We start from the raw sequence: 19,079 nt of genomic DNA on the forward strand, positions 1-19,079 counted from the left end.
TAACCATTATACTACCTCCAGTCCCTAAAACCACATAGGGATGTGTTATCAGAGCAAAGCTTGAACTCAGAACCTTTAGGTCATAAAACCAGTAGCTTAACTACTTCACTACAGAGCCTGAGTGGCAAACCAGTGCTGGCCACTGACTCTCATTCCTCCCTAGCAGGCTATTTTACCAACTGCTCCACTAATCAAAGTCATGTCATCTACAGCATACTTGAAGCCAAAACTTGGACTCTGCAGATCTGGCTTAGGGCTGTATATATATATATATATATATATATATATATATATATATATATATATATATATATATATATATATATATGGATCTAGGACGTTTGCTCGACTGAGCAAATGACCTAAATCCAAATGGCCTGGCATAATTACGTGAAAGTGCTATTCACCAAAGCAGCACTTTCACGTAAGTATGACTGTTGCAGAGGCTGTACTACGGTGCGGGTAAGTGAAATGTCACTTTTCCCCACTGTAGTGCAGTCACAGATGGAGAATATTAAAGTAGGGAGTGTATGGGGGCACAGCACACCACAAGGGGGGTGCAGGGGGTGAAGCCCCCTTGCTAAAATGTAAATGAAGTTTTTTTTTCACACGCTTTAACAAAAGGGCTTTTTCAGTAAAAGCGCTTTTGTTAAAATGTGTTTGGGTTTTTTGGATTTGGATGTTTGCTCAGTCGAGCAAATGTCCTAGATCCATATATATATATATATATATATATATATATATATATATATATATAAATATAAATCTCCTTTATTGATTTTGTTGTATGCATAAATGAACATGTAATCAGCATTCTAGAATCCAGAATATTTATTAGAAATAAATAATTTTACGTTATTCTTCTACTGGTTACCATTACTCCTATGTTCTTTTATGACATAAGCTTGAAATGTGTACAAACCTAGATAGAATGGTGTGTTTGTATACCTATCAGCTTTATTAATCAAAATCATCTGTTCCATACATTATTCACATCTAAATAAGTACCCAGAAACTGGAAAATGCAATCTTTTAGACGCTGTTATTTCTCTTATCTCTGAATACTTTATGTAATTAAATAAACTCAATGCATCTTATGTAAAGAGCAGTCCAACGTCTCATATTTGGGTCCCTATTAGAACAACGAAAATACAAGTTCTTGAACGTCTGAAAAGTCGAATATCCCGGATCTCAAAATCAGTTTATACCAATTATACCAACACCAAGATCACACTAAGTGAGGAAAGGGCAAATTTTCCGATCTTCAGTGTACCGTGATCTCACAAAACCAATTTCGAGGTCTGGAATATTCGACCTTTCAACCTGTCCGACATTTTGCATTTTCGCTGTTCTAATAGGGACCCTCATATTCACTGTTGTTGCCATTTTCTCAATTACTGTTTTTCCATCATCTTAATACTAACATTAATACCATAAACCCCATCTACATTCCTTCCCCTAAAACCATTTTCCTTATTAAATCTTATTGATACACAGTCAAATAAATTGTAGCTTGTAAATCCAATGCTTTGCTCTAACTTTTCTGAAAATCCTCTATCAATCTACAAGCAACACATGTCTGACATATTGTTGTAAGGCAACGTAATACTGAAAACAACAGCCTTCTTTTTTTCCACTGTTCCTTTGTCAGAACATCATTCCTCCTAGTTCTTTTTTATCAAACTTATTTACTCCAGTATTGTAAGATGCAAAGTTTGTAAGTCATACCCCTACATTTCTAAACTAAATTAATAAATGAAAGTATACCTATTGTAAACAAAATGTTATAACAAGTGCATACCCTTCATTTTAGTGCACAATCAAAACTAATATTGCATTATATTCTATACATTATGATACTGTGAATGGTAACATGTTAAGCTTACTATATTAACATTCACAGTTCATAATGTTGTTGTGTCTTTCGGCATTTTCCCGGTTAGGGGTCGCCACAGCGGAACTCCGGTCTGCTAATGATCGGTAGAATATTTTTACGTGACGAGTTACCAGCCCTGACGCACAACCTTCAACGAAGGTATGCCCTTTCACGCATGTCTCCACACACAAGACGCTTTAGCTGAGAATCGAACGGACAGCGTCTTGCTTTCATAATGTATATTTAACTTTTTTATGCTAAGAATTTAGCACTTTCTGTGTCGTGATGGCCTTTTGGCTTGGGATGTAGTGAAAAAGGGTTCTAAGGCCAATCCTCATACCTCACTGATAAACTTTAATAAATAAATAAGTAAAAAGTTCCAATGTAATGCCATGCAGGTTACCACAACCCCTTTCAGGTGAACACTGCTGATGCAGAAAATATTTGTAAATACAGACAACAGCAAACTCATCTCCTTTACATACAGTCAGTTCATTTAACAGCCAGTAATATATCAATGACCCCATTGTAACTTTATGCATTCTGCCGACCAGAGACAAAAAAAAAAAAAAAAAAGAGACAGTAGAGTAATTCCAACCTCTTAATTCAACTTTACAATTTGAAGATTCATTGCAACAATTCTCAACAATGAAACTAAAGTCAGCCTTCCATCATAGTCTTGAAGTATAAAGCAAATGTTTCATGGTTGGCCTAAGCATTTGGACAACTTATATTCCTTACTGCAATATGCCACAATTCAATGCTTAATCAGTGCACCTGCACCATGCTCCCCTGACCCATGGCTACCGAGAGATTGCATTATAATTATTAAGACCTAGAGGGCCTTTCCTAGTCAAAAACAACCCAGGGCATTCAATGGAAAATTGGCCACATCTATACATCATCAAATATATAACAAAACTTATAAGTAACAATACATTAATGTCTCTGTTCTAATAATAAAATTTAGTGAATACACCATTAAATACACCATTAAAGTGATTCTCCAATACTCCTATGTGCATCTTTGCATCTATGTTTAGTGCTGAAATGCTTTTCTGTCTTTGTCATTCCTTATTCATCTGTGCCTTTTTTAATAAAAAGTAAAAAAAATATTAACGCATGGCCTAAATACGTAACTGTTGCACCTAAGGGATAATGGCAGGATGCATCAATAGACTGCAACAGATAGACAGTCATATATATGCTGTTGTGCATATGGTAATTATTAAATGGACACAACCCCATGCCATTCCCTGCACTGACATCAAAGGTACAAAGGTTAAGTAAACCAATCATGACATTGGTAGGGAGTTTTTTGTTTTATCAGAAGACAATTAAAACAATAAGAGCATGAAGTTGTGGGAAAGAGTACTGGAAGCTAGGTTAAGAAGGAACGTGATGATAGTGATCAGCAGTATGGTTTCATGCTGGGAAAGAATACTACAGATGCGATGTTTTCTGTGAGAGTGTTGATGGAAAAGTACAGAGAAGGTCAGAAGGAGTTGCATTGTGTTTTTGTAGACTTAGAGAAAGCATAGGACAGGGTGCCTAGAGAGGAGTTGTGGTATTGTATGAGGAAGTCAGGAGTGTCAGAGAAGTATGTAAGAGTGGTACAGGATATGTACGAGAGTAGTGTGACAGCAGTGAGGTCTTCAGTGGGAGTGACGGATGTGTTTAAGGTGGAGGTGGGATTACATCAAGGATCAGCTCTGAGCCCTTTCTTATTTGCAATGGTGATGGACAGGTTGACAGACGAGATCAGACAGGAGTCCCCGTGGACTATGATGTTTGCAGATGACATTGTAATCTGTAGTGAGAGTAGGGAACAGCTGGAGGAGACCCTGGAGAGATGGAGATATGCTCTAGAGAGAAGAGGAATGAAGGTCAGCAGGACTAAGACAGAATATATGTGTGTGAATGAGAGGGAGGACAGAGGAATGGTGAAGATGCAAGGAGTAGAGGTGGCGAAGGTGAACGAGTTTAAATACTTGGGATCAATAGTTCAGAGTAATGGTGAGTGTGGAAGAGAGGTGAAGAAGAGAGTACAGGCAGGATGGAGTGTGTGGAGAAGAGTGTCAGGAGTGATTTGTGACAGACGAATACCAGTAAGAGTGAAAGGGAAGGTCTACAAGAGGGTAGTGAGACCAGCTATGTTATATGGGTTGGAGACAGTGGCATTGACAAAAAGGCAGGAGTTAGAGCTGGATGTGGCAGAGTTAAAGATGTTAAGATTTGCACTGGGTGTGACGAGGGTGGACAGGATCAGGAATAAGTATATTAGAGGGTCAGCCCAGGCTGGAAGGTTTGGAGACAAAGCCAGAGAGGCAAGATTACGTTGGTTTGGACATGTGCTGAGGAGGGATGCTGAGTATATTGGGAAAAAGATGCTAAGGATGAAGCTAACAGGTAACAGGAAAAGAGGAAGGCATAAGATAAGGTTTATGGATGTGGTGAGAGGACATGCAGGTGGTTGGTGTGACAGAGCATGATGCAGAGGAAAGGAAGAAATGGAAACAGATGATCCGTTGTGGCGACCCCTAAAGAGAACAGCCGAAAGATGATGACAAAGAGCATGGTTGCTTAAACTAATGAAGATAAAATTGCATTATTGCACTTTAAGCACTACATATCATTATGCAGAAGATAAGAAAAACCTATCAGAGAATTATTTTAATACAGTATTATTGGAATATTAAGAATATTGATAAGCTACATCAGTCCATGATGCATCCAGCTCTTATTTAGCAATCAAATTCTGAAAATGAGGAACTAAATTATTAAAAAAATGTTTTGTCTAAAATATATTTGAGTGGGATCCAATGAATGTGTGAATACTACAGTTCTAATAATTTAACAGTTATGAGAAAACACTGGCAGATTTCTAGCTTCCCTTATGGTTGTGTCATTAAGTTTACCTGTACAGGTAGGTGTAATTTGCAAAAGCAATTAAAGTTATTGTCAAGTTATAAACACTTATGACATAGCATGTTTAAAAGATGCAAAATGGCAAGAACTGGCAAATATATGAACACTGTCCTCTAACATCTGAAGAGATTGTTTAATAACTAGGCCATAGCTTTTCATATACATTCAGTTCAGAATAATGGAAAATGATTATAATTTACTATACTTCATTTCTCTTTTTTATCTTCAGTACAATGCCATTGTTACATAATAGTGACCTAAACATAAGCCAACTATGCCATGTCCCATCTTTATTATCACTTATTTATAATGCATGAGAATAAATTATAGACTTTAACATTATTACCATATATTCCTACAAACTTCCAGTAACAGTTACATTTCCCTGTCATGGCCTGTATTATATTTATTGAAACAGCCTGCATCATGCCTGCCACATTATTGAACTCACGGACTGAGCTGTACTCCACAAGACTACTAATATAAAACTTAATGTGACATCCCTGTGCACATCTGAGTAATATTCGGCTTGAACACACCCTTATCAAACACATTAACTGGCTAAACCATGATGTTCCTATGATATGTTACACTGGAAAAAAGGCAAAAATAACTCCAATTATCAAAATAAAAATTAAAATGATTTGCTGTTTTATTCAATTGCAATTCAAAACCATTGAAAATAATGAGGGTACATAATGTTGCCACACTGAATTAAGGGAACAGTATAGAAGTATAAATAAAAAAAGCCTCTCGCAAAGAACTGGAATTGGAAACAGTATGACTATAAAACTATGAAAAGATACTAAACATCATTATATTATAAATGAATACTTTAATAATTGACTGCAGTTGTAAGTATAAGGCAACAGTCATATTTGCAATTATGTAGTGGATTTCCTCTCAAATCATCATGCTCCAGTCATGGTACACAAAACATCTTTTTCTGTCTCACTTAGCTTAGAGTGTTCTTCCCATTCGTCTTTTACTCCAACTAGGGTTGTAAAATCTCTGGTATTAGTTAACCGGAAAGGTAATGCTTTTAACTTCTTAACTACCTGATCTTCAGTGATGAGCATTAACATTCCTTCCAATAAATGCACTTTCAGTACTGCCATGAAAGTTAGTCTATAATTTTTCAATGATTGCACTCTTTAATCTCCTCCACAAACTGCATTCTCGGCTTTAGCCTAATTTCTAGATCCACATTTGTAGGTCAACAAGAATCATTAACATTAAGCCAGGTGCCAAAACTGCTTTAGAAATTATTCTTTTTCATAGCATGATACAAAATGAACTTAAATGTTCTTTGGTTTACCATATTCCCATTCAGATTGTGTTAATGGCAGCTGCACAGTCATCTTTGTCTCAACAGTGCAACAAATCAAGTCCTTATTCACCTTTAAGTATACCATTAAGTCTCAGATTTCTTCTTTAAGTCTTATCTTCCATTGTCACCAACTACTGCACCACATAAATGTCTACCATGTCTTTATTGCTTTCTTTAAAACCTCTTTGGCTCTTTATGTAAGCAGCATTGTGGTCATAATTTGTTCATGCAAAACTGCAGAGCCATCAGCTTTACACACTTCCAGCTACCCGGGATATCCAGCCTGTTAAGTGTTACGAATCATACTGATTTCCTTCTCGTCTCGCACTCACTGCTTTAATGTGAAGTCATGTCATGTCTTTAGTATATTCATGATGAATGGATGGGGCAACAGATTGTTTAACTTCAATGGGCATTTTTACATCAAACTTTACGTTTCACAATGTTTCTCCTATTCCAGTTCCATCAATGCACAGATGGAATTGTCACATACAACAGCTGTCGAATTCACTTCAAGTAAAGAAACATAATTTCACCTTCTCTGATGGGGCATCTGCAAAAGACACGTGACCACATGAAGCACTGGGACATAGTCTGCAGGGCTAGACGTTTTTGCCATATAGAGATTCTTTTAATCACATTTCCATTTTTGCCCTTCATTACTTAAAAATTTACTCAGATATCTAATCATGATGATTATTTGGAGTAGCTATGTCTCCATGCAAAAAAAAACTTGTTTAATGTTGGAACATGTTACTTGAAAATTCCATGTTTTTACTGTTTTGATTTGACAAAACATACTTGAAGCAAAGTGCTTTTTCAGTAAATTGGAATAGCCTGCAGATAATGTAGATGATTTGCTTATTTAATGAGCTGCATTATGTAACCAAAGGGTACAGGGATTGATTCTTTCCACCTGCATTTGCTTATTGTGTGACTTTGAGCAAGTCACTAAATCTGTGTTACCCCCCCCCCCCCAAGGGACACTCGTCTTCTGTGGGATTAACTGCTTAACAAATGCATACAATAAAATACCTGATATGTACAGATAAAACTAAAGTTAGCAATTATCCTCTTAATTAATATCTCCATAGTGATCACATTTGGTAAAAACTGCTCTAATTTTTTCTTTAACCAGGTTGCAGACAAGGTTATGTGAGATTACCTAATTACTTACTGCAATGCCCTCTCTCCTTCTTCTGGGAATTGTAATTGATGCAGAATGTTGCAATCAAAAAGATGTAATGCCTTGTATTCTTTATGCCCAAACAAATCTGACGAAACAACACCAGAATGTAGGGATCTGCACATGAAATACACACAGATTTCATGTTACGTTTATTTGTTCAACACAGCCCTGCTATAAATGTTGTGTGAAGTTGTGAAATTGATGTTTGGTGTAGTTTGTGCTAAGAGGTGCACTCATTATTTTTAGAAACAATAAAGTGGAATAATTAGAAGATCACTGTATCAAAATGTATTCTTTTTCAGCTCTTCATTGGCCTGGGATTCCCATATGAGGGACCTGCTCCTCTGGAAGCTATAGCTCTTGGCTGTGTCTTTATACAGCCCAGGTTTAAGCCTGCACACAGTTCCCTGAACACTGACTTCTACAAAGGGAAACCAACATCCAGAGAGGTATGTTCCCCCTGTAGTTGTAAGACATTTCTTTAATACATTTCTGTCATACTGTATTTTTGAACACTGATGATTTCTTCTGTTTATTAGATCATACCATTGTGCTAAAAATTATGTGGATATAAATAGCTGAAACTGATCAGCTGTAAACAATGGAAGAAGACTAGCCTACTGTGTGTGGCTTTGAAGTTGTGCTTTTAATAATGTTGCAGTATTAACTTCCACAGATGATACTGAGCAGGTTACTACACAGATTGCCTGAATGTTATTTATCAGAAGTGTGCATTCGGTAGCAAGATGCAGCCAGGGTCATTGCTTCTATACTGACAGCTTTCAGCTGCTATCTCTAATCCCCTTTAAACATGTATTCACAAACTGCAGATATGCCATTCTTTTCAGACTAATCAGTATGCCTTGTTTGTTGTCTACCAAAGTTTGAAGGCAGTGTTTTGATACTGTTAACAAAACAGCAAAAATGTTAGCAAAATGTAAAGTAAAGCTGACCTCAGATGTAAGCAGTAGGTAGATAGGTGACTCTGTATCTTAGATATTATGGTTTCTCCACTGCATTCCCAGGAGTACCTAGAACTGATTATAAAGAAGTGATAACAGTGTTGTTTAATATTAAACTCAGTTAGATTTAGTTCTGCAATCTTTTCATATTGGTATTCCACTTTAACCCGAACAGGACAAGTCAGCCAGTTAGGCTATGTGTTGGAGATCTATGGACCTTAACAACTATTCTTTGCAATGCTTTGGATAGCTCCGTTCATTCTCTGTTGTATATTTTTATAGTGCATTGAGACCAGGGCAGATCATGGACTCCCTGGCTATTATGGTGTTCATCAGATTTTAATAAAAGTCATTGAGCCTGAAATATATGTTATTGTAAAGGCAGCAACACTCTGCTGTATTCCCTCTACTCCGGCCTTGTTTCTACCTCCTGTCATTTTCTGAATGTCTATTTGATTTCCCAGGTCCTTTAACTTATGACATCAACCTACATCTAATTATTTCTTTCCTTTGTGTATAGTCTCTTCACCCATTCCTACCTTTATGCACCCACTATATTATGTATGACCTACCTGATACATTGTACTTCCTACTTGTAATTAATCTCTTCTGGAGCCATAGCATTCTGCCATTTGCTTGCTTCTCTCAGCACCACGTTACTACATCTTTGCTTTTCTCAGCAGTCTTTTATTAGAATAGTGATTTCATCAACATCCATTCCTACATCTTATGCATTCCTGAGTGCCTTGTGCATTACATGTATCCATGTTCTTCATATCAAAACCCTGAACATTATCTGCCCTGCATGATGCTTAACCTGCCCCTTGCTGCCCTGATAGGTTACTGATTGTATATTATCAGTCATATAAAATGCTAGGTGTACAATTTGGAATGCTTTTTATCCCACTTACCTGACTTTTACGACTTTTATAATACTGAGGCGAAAAAGTCGACAACCCCATATCAATGACACTGAGATCACACTAAAGTGTGGAAAGGTAAATTCACATGCACCCCTCTGCTACATCTCACAAAGTAATGCCTAAAGAAACCAATCATATAATTATTTGATCACGCTTTCCAGCATTACAGAGATTCAATATTACAAACATTTGATTATTCACACACACACACACACACACACACACACACACACACACACACACACACACACACACACACACACACACACACACACACACACACATATATATATATATATATATATATATATATATATATATATATATATATATATATATATATATAAGCACACAAAGACACGCATGGTTGATTATAACAAGGACGTCTGGCAGCCCTTATTTTCTATAATTTTCCATTCTGCTCAGTGACATCATGGCTAACGATGAGGTCAGTCCTTTCTAATCATTGCACCTAAGATTTGGAAGTCCCTCTTTCATTTCTCTAATTGATACTCTTATGTTCAATTTCTTCAAGGATGTATATAAGGGATTCCTCATGGATATGGTATCATTTTTTAAATTTAATTCTGTAATGTCCTGTTTCATTGAAAGATCTACCATCCTTGACCTACAGTAGTACTCCTCCCTGTAATACTTACAGTAGAGTTTGTCCCTCCCTGCCTTTTCTGTTAGACGTCATTTAAATTTGTCCCTCCCTGCCTTTTCTGTTAGGAGTCATTTAATTCTCATGTTTTTTGAGAATTGCATTTATCACCATATTTGACTTTAACTGCTTAAGCTGTAAATTACATTTAATTGTATGTTGACTCTGGCATCTGTACTGCAGTGTTGCTGGTTTACTTATGCTTTACTGGCCACCATAGAAATGCTGAAATATAGATTTTGATGACAGACAAGGAGTACTTGACCCATTTGTATTGCTCATTTCCCTCCATTGTGAATATGCTATAGATTCTACTAAAGCAGCAGCTTATTTCTTACCTTTTTCCCTGCACTCTGGCTAAACAATAGACCCTTATTAAACAACAGCTTCTTTTTATTTTTCTTCCACACAGCTTAAGTACAGCCTTATGTCTGCATTGCAAATTATTGAATTGTGTTACTGTTTTTATGCTACAATCACTTCACGAAGATTGTTTTTCAGTTATTTACCACCCTTTCTGTGAAATAAATGCTATGTTATGTCTGCTTTGAGTTTTCTACCTTGCATTTTAAACTGTTTCCTATTATTAACATATATCTCTTTGAAATAGTGTACTCAGAATCTGGATTCCAGAAAGTATTTAAGTATTTCTGTCACATCTTAGCCTTCTTCCTTTCTTGTAGTCTTTCTTTAAATGGCTTATACTGAAGTGATCGTATTTTACTTAATCACTTAGTTCCATACAGGGACATGCAGTGGTGCAGCAGTCAGAATTGCTATCTTTCAGTGCTTGCTCCTCTGATTAGACTCCAGAGGTGCCCTTATGTAATGTATTATGTCTTCCCTGTTCTTGTGTTGATTTTGGCTAGGTGCTCAGGATTTCTCCCGACTGCCCCAATGGCACATTGGTAAGAGATTGAGTATATTTATAGTTGCCCCACCCCGTCTCTTATATGCAGTGTGAGTATGAGTATACATGTGCCCTGCAACAGGCTGGCATCCTATCCAGAAATATTTTCTTCCTTACACTCACTGCCTGTCGAAATATGCTCCTGTTCTCCATAACTATGAATGTGATAAAGCAGATATGAAAAATGGGTAAATGAATGAACCTAAATCCACATTTATCACATATGAGACAGGTGGGTATTCTTATTACCAGTGTCCATCAACCAACAAATAAACAAAATAAATAAGAGTAACTTAAACTGTACCATTCTAGTGCTTGTTTTTATTCTTTGAAAGTTTGCTGCCACATTATTTTTTTTCTGGATGTTTTGCAAGTTTATCTTTATTTCTTATTTCAGGCGTACCTTCTTTAGGATTTGCTAAAATGTTGTTAGTTTGTGTCTGGGTCCACTGCACTATCAGATCAGAACTTTCACTAAAAGGATAAACAGCAGACTGGCTAGATGTCAGAAAGGCTGGCAGATATGTAACACTAAACAAGTTAAACTTATTTAGAAATGAAGCAGCAAAATACATTCTTCTTATTTAATATGATTGAGACCAAGTTTGTTTTACCTTTGCTTTGAGACAATATCCCATCAGTAATAGCACTCTGTTTAACTGCAACCCACTTAATAGTCCATCCCACACTTTATATAAAGTGCTTCAATACCCACAACTCAGTTTTAAGTTTTTTTTCTAAAACCTAGGTCCAAAATCTCTTAGAAAAGATACAGTGTGATTATATCCCGCAGATACAGACATATTCAACTTTTTTCTAACCATGAAAGTCCGATCTTACAGTTTCAAGCATGCTTTAGTTTTACCTCTGCTCCAAACTCCTTTTCCCGACTAGTCTTCTGATTTTTGACCTCAACTTTGTCCCCTTGTCAAAATACTCAGGAAGCTTAACAATGAGAAAATGTTGGAATACATCAAACTTATGATATTCTTTCTAATAAGCACTATGGATTTTGCCCAGCTCTTCCACTCACTAAACACACATACAGTCATGTGGAAGAAGGTAAACTTACTGGAGCCATTTTTGTAGACTTAAAAAACCCTTTGATTTGGTTGATCACACACTTCTTTTAATAAGCTGAGTGAAACTGGACTTTCAGCTGAGGTCATACAATGGTTCTATAGTTATCTCTCCCAATGTTCCTTTACCATAGCAGGGCCTAATAAAGTCTGTATTTCATGTAATACATGCATTGGTGCCCAATAAGGCTCGATACTAGGTCCTCTTCTCTTTTCCCTCTATATAAGCAAAACAGCTTGCTTTTTTACCAGGGCTAGCAAATAATCTTCCTTTATTGTCTATGAGCTTACTACAAAGTGGCTTTGCAGTCATTTGGAATTGGCTCCAACCTAATAAACTGTCCATAAACACCATAAACATCTCTGTAGTGCTTTTTGGTACAGCTCAAAGACTTAAGTTCCCCAGTATAAATTTTGATGACACTTCAGGCACCTCACTGCCCCTTGTTACTCAGCAAAAATATTTGACTTCTCTTCAAGCCTCAGCTAACCTTCCATAAGCACACTGAAACACAGATAACTAAAGCTGCATGTCAATTCAACACTTCATAAAGAATATCTAACATCCATACCCCTGAATCTATATGATTCATTCATATTAATGTTTCTGTACACATATTAGAATATGTTGTTCGCATTATTGTATCTTGTTCTGGACAAAATATCACCTTCTTCCAATGGCCAGCAGTACAGGAACACCATTTTACCCAAATGAGTTTATATTGGCTGCCTCTTACTGCCAAGGCTTCTCTTCTTTTCAGTACTCTTACCTCTAAAATACTACATCACAGATATTGCCCTCCCCTTCTTAACAAATCGTCCAGTCAGAACATCAACTACTCTTTGTGACACAGATTGCATGCAACTACACACTTCCCCTTCTGTATTATTTGTGAATACATATAAGAAAATGAGAGGTCATTCTCCAAAATAGCCCCCGTCACATAGATGATATTATACTTTTCAAGAAGTTACTGCATGCTCACCTGGCAAATGAAAACAAATGCAAGTGCTTCACAAATACTGGATAAGCCTGCCCTATACTGAACCCTGAGAGGTTCAGGTTCTTCACTGCTTTATTTGATGGCTATTCTGAATACTCTCATGTGTTATTGTCTTAACTCCTCTAGATGTTTTTAGACAAACTGATCTTAATGTATCTAACATGTATGAATGTTTATTACTTGTTTATGTAGCCTGTACTTGCCTACCTCTTTTGGGTTGTATCTGTAAAAGGTTTGGACAAGTCCTCCTACTGATTAGCACATGTTAAATAAATAACAAAATAGATATGGCATATATGTTACAGACACTATTGTTCAAATCTGGCTTGTATATTTAGGTGTTTTAAATATGACTTTCTTAAAGTCTTGTCGGATCAGTTACTGGTCAGTGTGACTCAAGAACTTGGACCTGTCAGCATGACATTATGTGCTGTAATAGGCATCTCAAAATATTTTATAAGAGAATAAAGGCTATGCTATGAAGTTAAGTATATTTCTTTTTTCAGGTCACTTCCCAGCATCCATATGCAGAACATCACATTGGCAAGCCATATGTATGGACAGTGGACAGCAACAATGTCACAGAGATAGCAGAAGCTGTGAAAAAAATATTGCAAACTAAGGTATGTCTTCCCTTGAGTTACTGCATTAGCAATGTTAAGGTCAGGACTTCATAAAGGTGCTCAAACGAAAGTTGGCTTGATGGTGAAGAGGAAAGTATTATTCATACTGCTGATGACTAACAGCCCAGATACTGGAAAGTCTGTCCAGAAGATGGCAAGGCTTAGGTGACTGTAGGGTAGGGCACACTTATCATGAGTGGGAGAGGACAAGAGGTCTCAGCATAACTAATTGCTCTCAGCTGATGACCAAGGGATACTCCATAGATAGTGTTAATAAATATGTGTATGCTGACTTACCCCTATACAATACATACTTACAGACATCTACACATTTGTCCTAAATTATTTATTTGTTTTATTTTATTTTATTTAATTTAAATTTGTTGGCTGTGGTAGAGCGCTGACACAAATGGATCAATTTCAAATTCAGTCCATGTGTACAAGTCCTTATACAAAAACATACTTGCAAACAAACAAATGATTAATACAAATGAAGATATAGTGAAGAAGAAATGACTCTTGAACTTCTAGTCAGGAGTATGAAGGCGAGAGCTGAAAATATATGAAGGGACATGAGGGTGAAGATCAGGAAGGAGAAGGGTTACATTGATATGATATCATTGAAACTTAGTAATAAGACAAATGTAATTTGCTAAATTTGAATAATAGGGCAATATAGGTTGGAGCAGGATTTAGACTGGGGAATGAAAGAAAATGTGAGGGAATTAAGTATCGTTCTGTAGTATAGTTAATGTTGATTTAGAGGATGGCTAAGTATATGGTAATCCTTGGTTAGCCTTAGATTGCTGAAGTACTACTAGTAGTTTTATTTTTTTCCTAAAGACCTGCACGTTTTTATAAACCTTTCCCTGGTTGTGGAGTATAAATATTAACCTAAAGTCTGAACAAGTAAGATGCGTTTTGGTATTTGGTATAGGCTTGACAATGGCATCTTTCCCTATAGTAAGGACAGATATAGGTAGAGGTTATAGATCTGTTTGAAAGGGTGGAGAACATACTCACTACTTGCTTGTGTAAACAAAGGGTATGGACTGTTAGATCATGGTGGGTTATCTGCTGGGATTTTTTTTGGAGATTCTCTGACTGCACTTTATTTGAAATCATCTGCAAACCTGGCCCATCAGAGGCCCTTGTTGTTGGCTTTGACTTCAGAGAAGTCTTCAGTTCTAAGCTCTAATAGTTACACATTTTGTGAAGTTAGTGTTTTTTTTTAATCGCCTTCATGACAAAAGCATTACATCGAAACTTATGATCTTAGAAGTTAGAAGAGAGTTTTTAATTCTTTGATCATCCATGTATTTTGGTTAGGTTTGTGAAGGTGTGAGACTAAGGTGATGTGTTTTTTTTTTTTTTGCATCAATAGAAGGGAAACAGTTAGAACATTAGCTGCCAGTTCTGCATTATGGCAGATGAAAATAAGTATCTCATCTGTCTGCTGTAGAGTACTTTTAAGTTTCATGATGTTGGTCTTGATTGAGTCTGAAGGTGACAATATTAGGTAAAGTTTTTTTTGTGCTGTTAATTGTGAAGTTTACTGGAGTGTGGTAGTGTATACAAAGTGTTGGGGCACTATTATAGAGAAAAGTTTGTTTGGGATATTAGTTATCAGTAGGTCTAATAAACAATAGTTTTTAGACATGGTTTGTTCTTGCTGGTTATGTTATTATTTGGGTAGGCTGATATCAGGTAGCCATTTATAAATGTTATGGTTTAAGTTGACGTCTCCCATGAGCACAAGTGCTTGGCTTAAGGGATAGTTTGAATAACTGTGCTGACCAGGAGCTGGACTTTTGTGGGTGAGGAGGAGGCTGGATGACTGATGGCTGACACTAAAAATTTGCTGGTTTTCACAGAGTGATAATTTTGCAGCTATCCAGTTTGGGTTGTGGTCAGTAGTGGAGGTTGCTGATTAATGTAAATGAATGAAAAATTAGCTGTAGGTGGGTTTTGTATAGTATCTTGAACTGGCAGGGTATTGTTTCGTTATTTGCATTGATGTATTGCTCATCATGCACTTGACAGGGAAAATGGCACTGAGTACAGGGCATACAGAAGAGACTTCTGCCATCTATAAGCATGACAATATCAGGGTCCTACATATAGCTTTCATCTCAGAAAAGGATTTATGTGAGGAATGAATGTGGACAGTACTGGGTTGTGGTTAGGATACCGAAACACCTGAGATGATTGGAGAGGTGAGAAAACCAAAACTATGTAAGTCTTGGTAGCTGGGAGCATTCACACGGACTGAGGATCTCAAATCACATCTGAAGGAAAGGTCAGTATAACTTCCTGGATCTACCAAACTAAAACTGCAAAATTTAAGTTGACAGTGATAAACTAGTCAGGACCTGTTCAGGCACATTTTATGTATTTCTCTTGAAAAAGGGATGAGTAACACATTTGCTATAAGGTTAAAAAGCGAGTATGATTTAAACACCTCTTGTACTACTTGCACTACCAGGCCCCCTTATAATATCCAGATTGCTTTTTCCTATACATATCCACATTTTGCCTTACTCTTCAGCTGTTTTCCTGCATCCTTTATATGCATCATTACAAGCCAGATATTACTTTTATAACTGTAGAGGAAATAATTGAATTAACCCAGGGTTGTAGGGGTCACAAGGCCCCAGAAGCCATTGGAATGCATTTTAAGTTTTCTCTCAAACCTTTTTGGTTCAGTGCTGACCAGAACAGATATATAATAGCTGCAATTAAGGAGTGGGAGGGGAATGGAAGGTCCTTGTAACAGCTGTTTCTACATTTACTTGACTTTTTTGTCATATTTATTTTATCCATGTTTAGACGTTAATGAATATAGTGGCTGTTTTTTTTTTTTTCTCTTAGTCTTCATGGGGGATTAATTTATTGCCACAAGGCAGTGAACTTCCTTTTATCAGATTCTCCCTGTATGTTTCAACTCTGTTGGAGAATAATTTTTTTCCAGCAGGATTTTATTTCTTGTTTCTTGTTCTATCCATTTTCAAACCTGGATGAAGGATAGGTATTAGGAGCTTTTTAGGGGATTAGCTGGATCTGTTTGGTGGATGGGCGACAGCAGGAATTGGGAGAGATGTGACAGAGATAAGTGGTTGCTAAGTGACAGACGACTTAGGAGCTGGGTGCCAGGTGCATTGGGAGACTGGTGCCAAAGTAGGCTGGAGAATTATTGTTAGTCTGGATGACAAATGTCAGAGATGGTAGGAAAGTAAGTGACACTAATAGCTGAAGTATATGTGCTAGAGCTGGGTGGATGGCTGAAGGGTGGCTGTTAGAGCTGTTTGGGTTGTGAGTGTTACAGATGCTTGATCAATATATGTATGCTGGAGGGCATTGGGTGACATTTAACAAAGGAAATTGGAAGGCAGTTATCAGACCTAAATGCAGACTAAATCTGAGAAATCACCAAAGAACAAGTGTCATGGTGTATGCTGGCAAATGCCGTCTATTCTGAATAAGAAAGTAATGAAGTAAACAAAATGTGACCAATTAGACACTACAGGGAACTGTACCAAGCGTAGCCTTTTTTCATACAGTGTTCTTCACTGATATTGAAGAGTAACCTTTGAGAAAGTTCTGCTATTTTGCATCTGATAGTAACAGAGATATTGCTGAAGTCATAGAATTGTATAAAAAGCTAACAAAATATGAAGAGCAGTGCGCGTATTGTATTAGCTAAGTTTTGATGAAAAGTATACAGTCGTGCAGTTCAAGAATGTTTAAAAACCAAGGACTAGAAAACAAAATGGAATAGGTACACTGATAATCCCCAAAATAAAAGCAAAAACTAAATTTTATTATACCTTTTGGCTTAAAGCTGGTCAGAAGAGCTGAAGAACTGACAAGTCACACAAGTGGTACAACAAGTAGCACACTTGCCTTTGGTAAAGAAGTCTGTGGGCTCTATTCCTGCTCTAGATAGAGTGATAGCTGATACTGCAGATCAGTACAATGGGGGTAATGTGGGTGCTTCACTACTACTGGGAGTGCTTTCCTTTAAAAGTGATGTTAAACTGAGGCCCCATCTGCTTGAGTTGGTGGATGTGAAAGATCCCATGGCACCTATCGAAAAGTGTAGTGTTCATATATTTAACCAACACAAAGCATTTTTACATATTTACATATTTTCAAAATGTGCTTATTTATAGGCACATATATATACACATTTCTATTTTTAACTATTATCATTTTTCTTATAAAATCCTCATTGTTTTTCCATAACTGACCCCTACTCCTTCTTCTACAATCATAATCTAATTTTTCACAATATATCTGCCAAAATCCATTTCCTGTTAAACAAAATTACATTCAGTCTTTCATTCCAAATAACACATACTAAGTCAAATAAATTTGTATCTACTCTTCTCGCATATTCTTCCTTCTTGTTCTTATAATAGCCACACATAATCATATTCATATCTATACTGTTTATGTCATTAATATTCTCAAAATAATTTTCTTCACACAGCTTTTCTGGTGTTTCATCACTCTTTTACATTCAAAAAACATGCTTTCTTGTCTCTTCCCCTCACAAAATAAATACACTCTTTTTTTATATGGCATATTTACTTTTACAGGTAACGTATTTATTACCAGTCTCCATAGGAAATCCTGTCACTTTACTACCTTGGTACACCACTTTTTCCTTCTTTTAAATTTTTTAATCACTTTTTCTGTTAAATGATCCCATAGATTTACATAATAATATTGTGTCATCACATTACTATAACACAACCTTCTATCTTTTTCTATATCATCAGTTTTTATTTTCCATGTTAGTATTTTTCTTGATATTTTTAATTTCTTCATTTACATACACTTTTCCTTAGTCTCATTGTCTCTTAGAGCTTTTTGTACTTATAAACATTCTCACTGTTAATTTCTCATTTTCTTTCTTTACCAACTTTAATGCCCTGTACAAGTTTAACACCAATCCCCCTTCATCTTTACTCCTATACAACACACCACTTTTCACAGAGTTTAATCTTGAACCCCATATGAAGGAAAACACCAGATGCACAATTTCCTTTTCATATTTTTCTGGGATAATATAAACATTTGACATATATGTTACTTTTTTCCCATTAATACAGAATTCACCAGATAAACCTTTTTCATGAGTGCTAATCTATACATCCTCCACAGAAGACACATTTCTTTCATCAAACCCTCCCATTGTATTATACCTGTATTGTTTTTCCCCAAATTTTATACCATGACAAGATACATCATTCACTGAAAAATACACCCTCCAATTTTACCACATCACCCAAATTCTTACCTTTATCTTTATTCAGTAAAATTACCATTTCCTTTAAATACCCATTCAGAGAAACCATCACATTTGTCATCCAAATGTTATACTTAACAACTACAGCTATATTGTCTGCTTATGTCAAAACTACTGGAATCACCGCCTCTTTCATTCATCTTTCATTTTATAAGCTACTTCACTTACTATGGCTTTCATTACCAGTAGTTTCATAGGTAATTACTAGGCTAGCTGTCCTTGCAGGCCATTTTAAGCCTATTCAATTTTCCTTTTTGTGCTGAAAATAACCTATCCA

General features: G+C 36.4%; 1 protein-coding gene across 5 annotated transcripts in view; it reads left to right on the top strand.

The window, feature by feature from the left end:
* The window catches only part of LOC122816448 (alpha-1,6-mannosylglycoprotein 6-beta-N-acetylglucosaminyltransferase B-like), a 950,232-nt gene that overhangs the window by 783,481 nt on the left and 147,672 nt on the right, over positions 1-19,079 (top strand). For all 5 annotated transcript variants that reach the window (XM_044089252.1, XM_044089250.1, XM_044089253.1 and 2 more), the window contains 2 exons: positions 7,626-7,772; positions 13,372-13,488. In XM_044089252.1, the coding sequence (XP_043945187.1) occupies positions 7,626-7,772; positions 13,372-13,488 (264 nt within the window). The remainder of the gene's footprint in view (positions 1-7,625; positions 7,773-13,371; positions 13,489-19,079) is intronic.

Source organism: Protopterus annectens, chromosome 12.part0, assembly GCF_019279795.1.
Source record: "Protopterus annectens isolate FY-2018-M chromosome 12.part0, PAN1.0, whole genome shotgun sequence".
Lineage (NCBI taxonomy): Eukaryota > Metazoa > Chordata > Ceratodontiformes > Protopteridae > Protopterus > Protopterus annectens.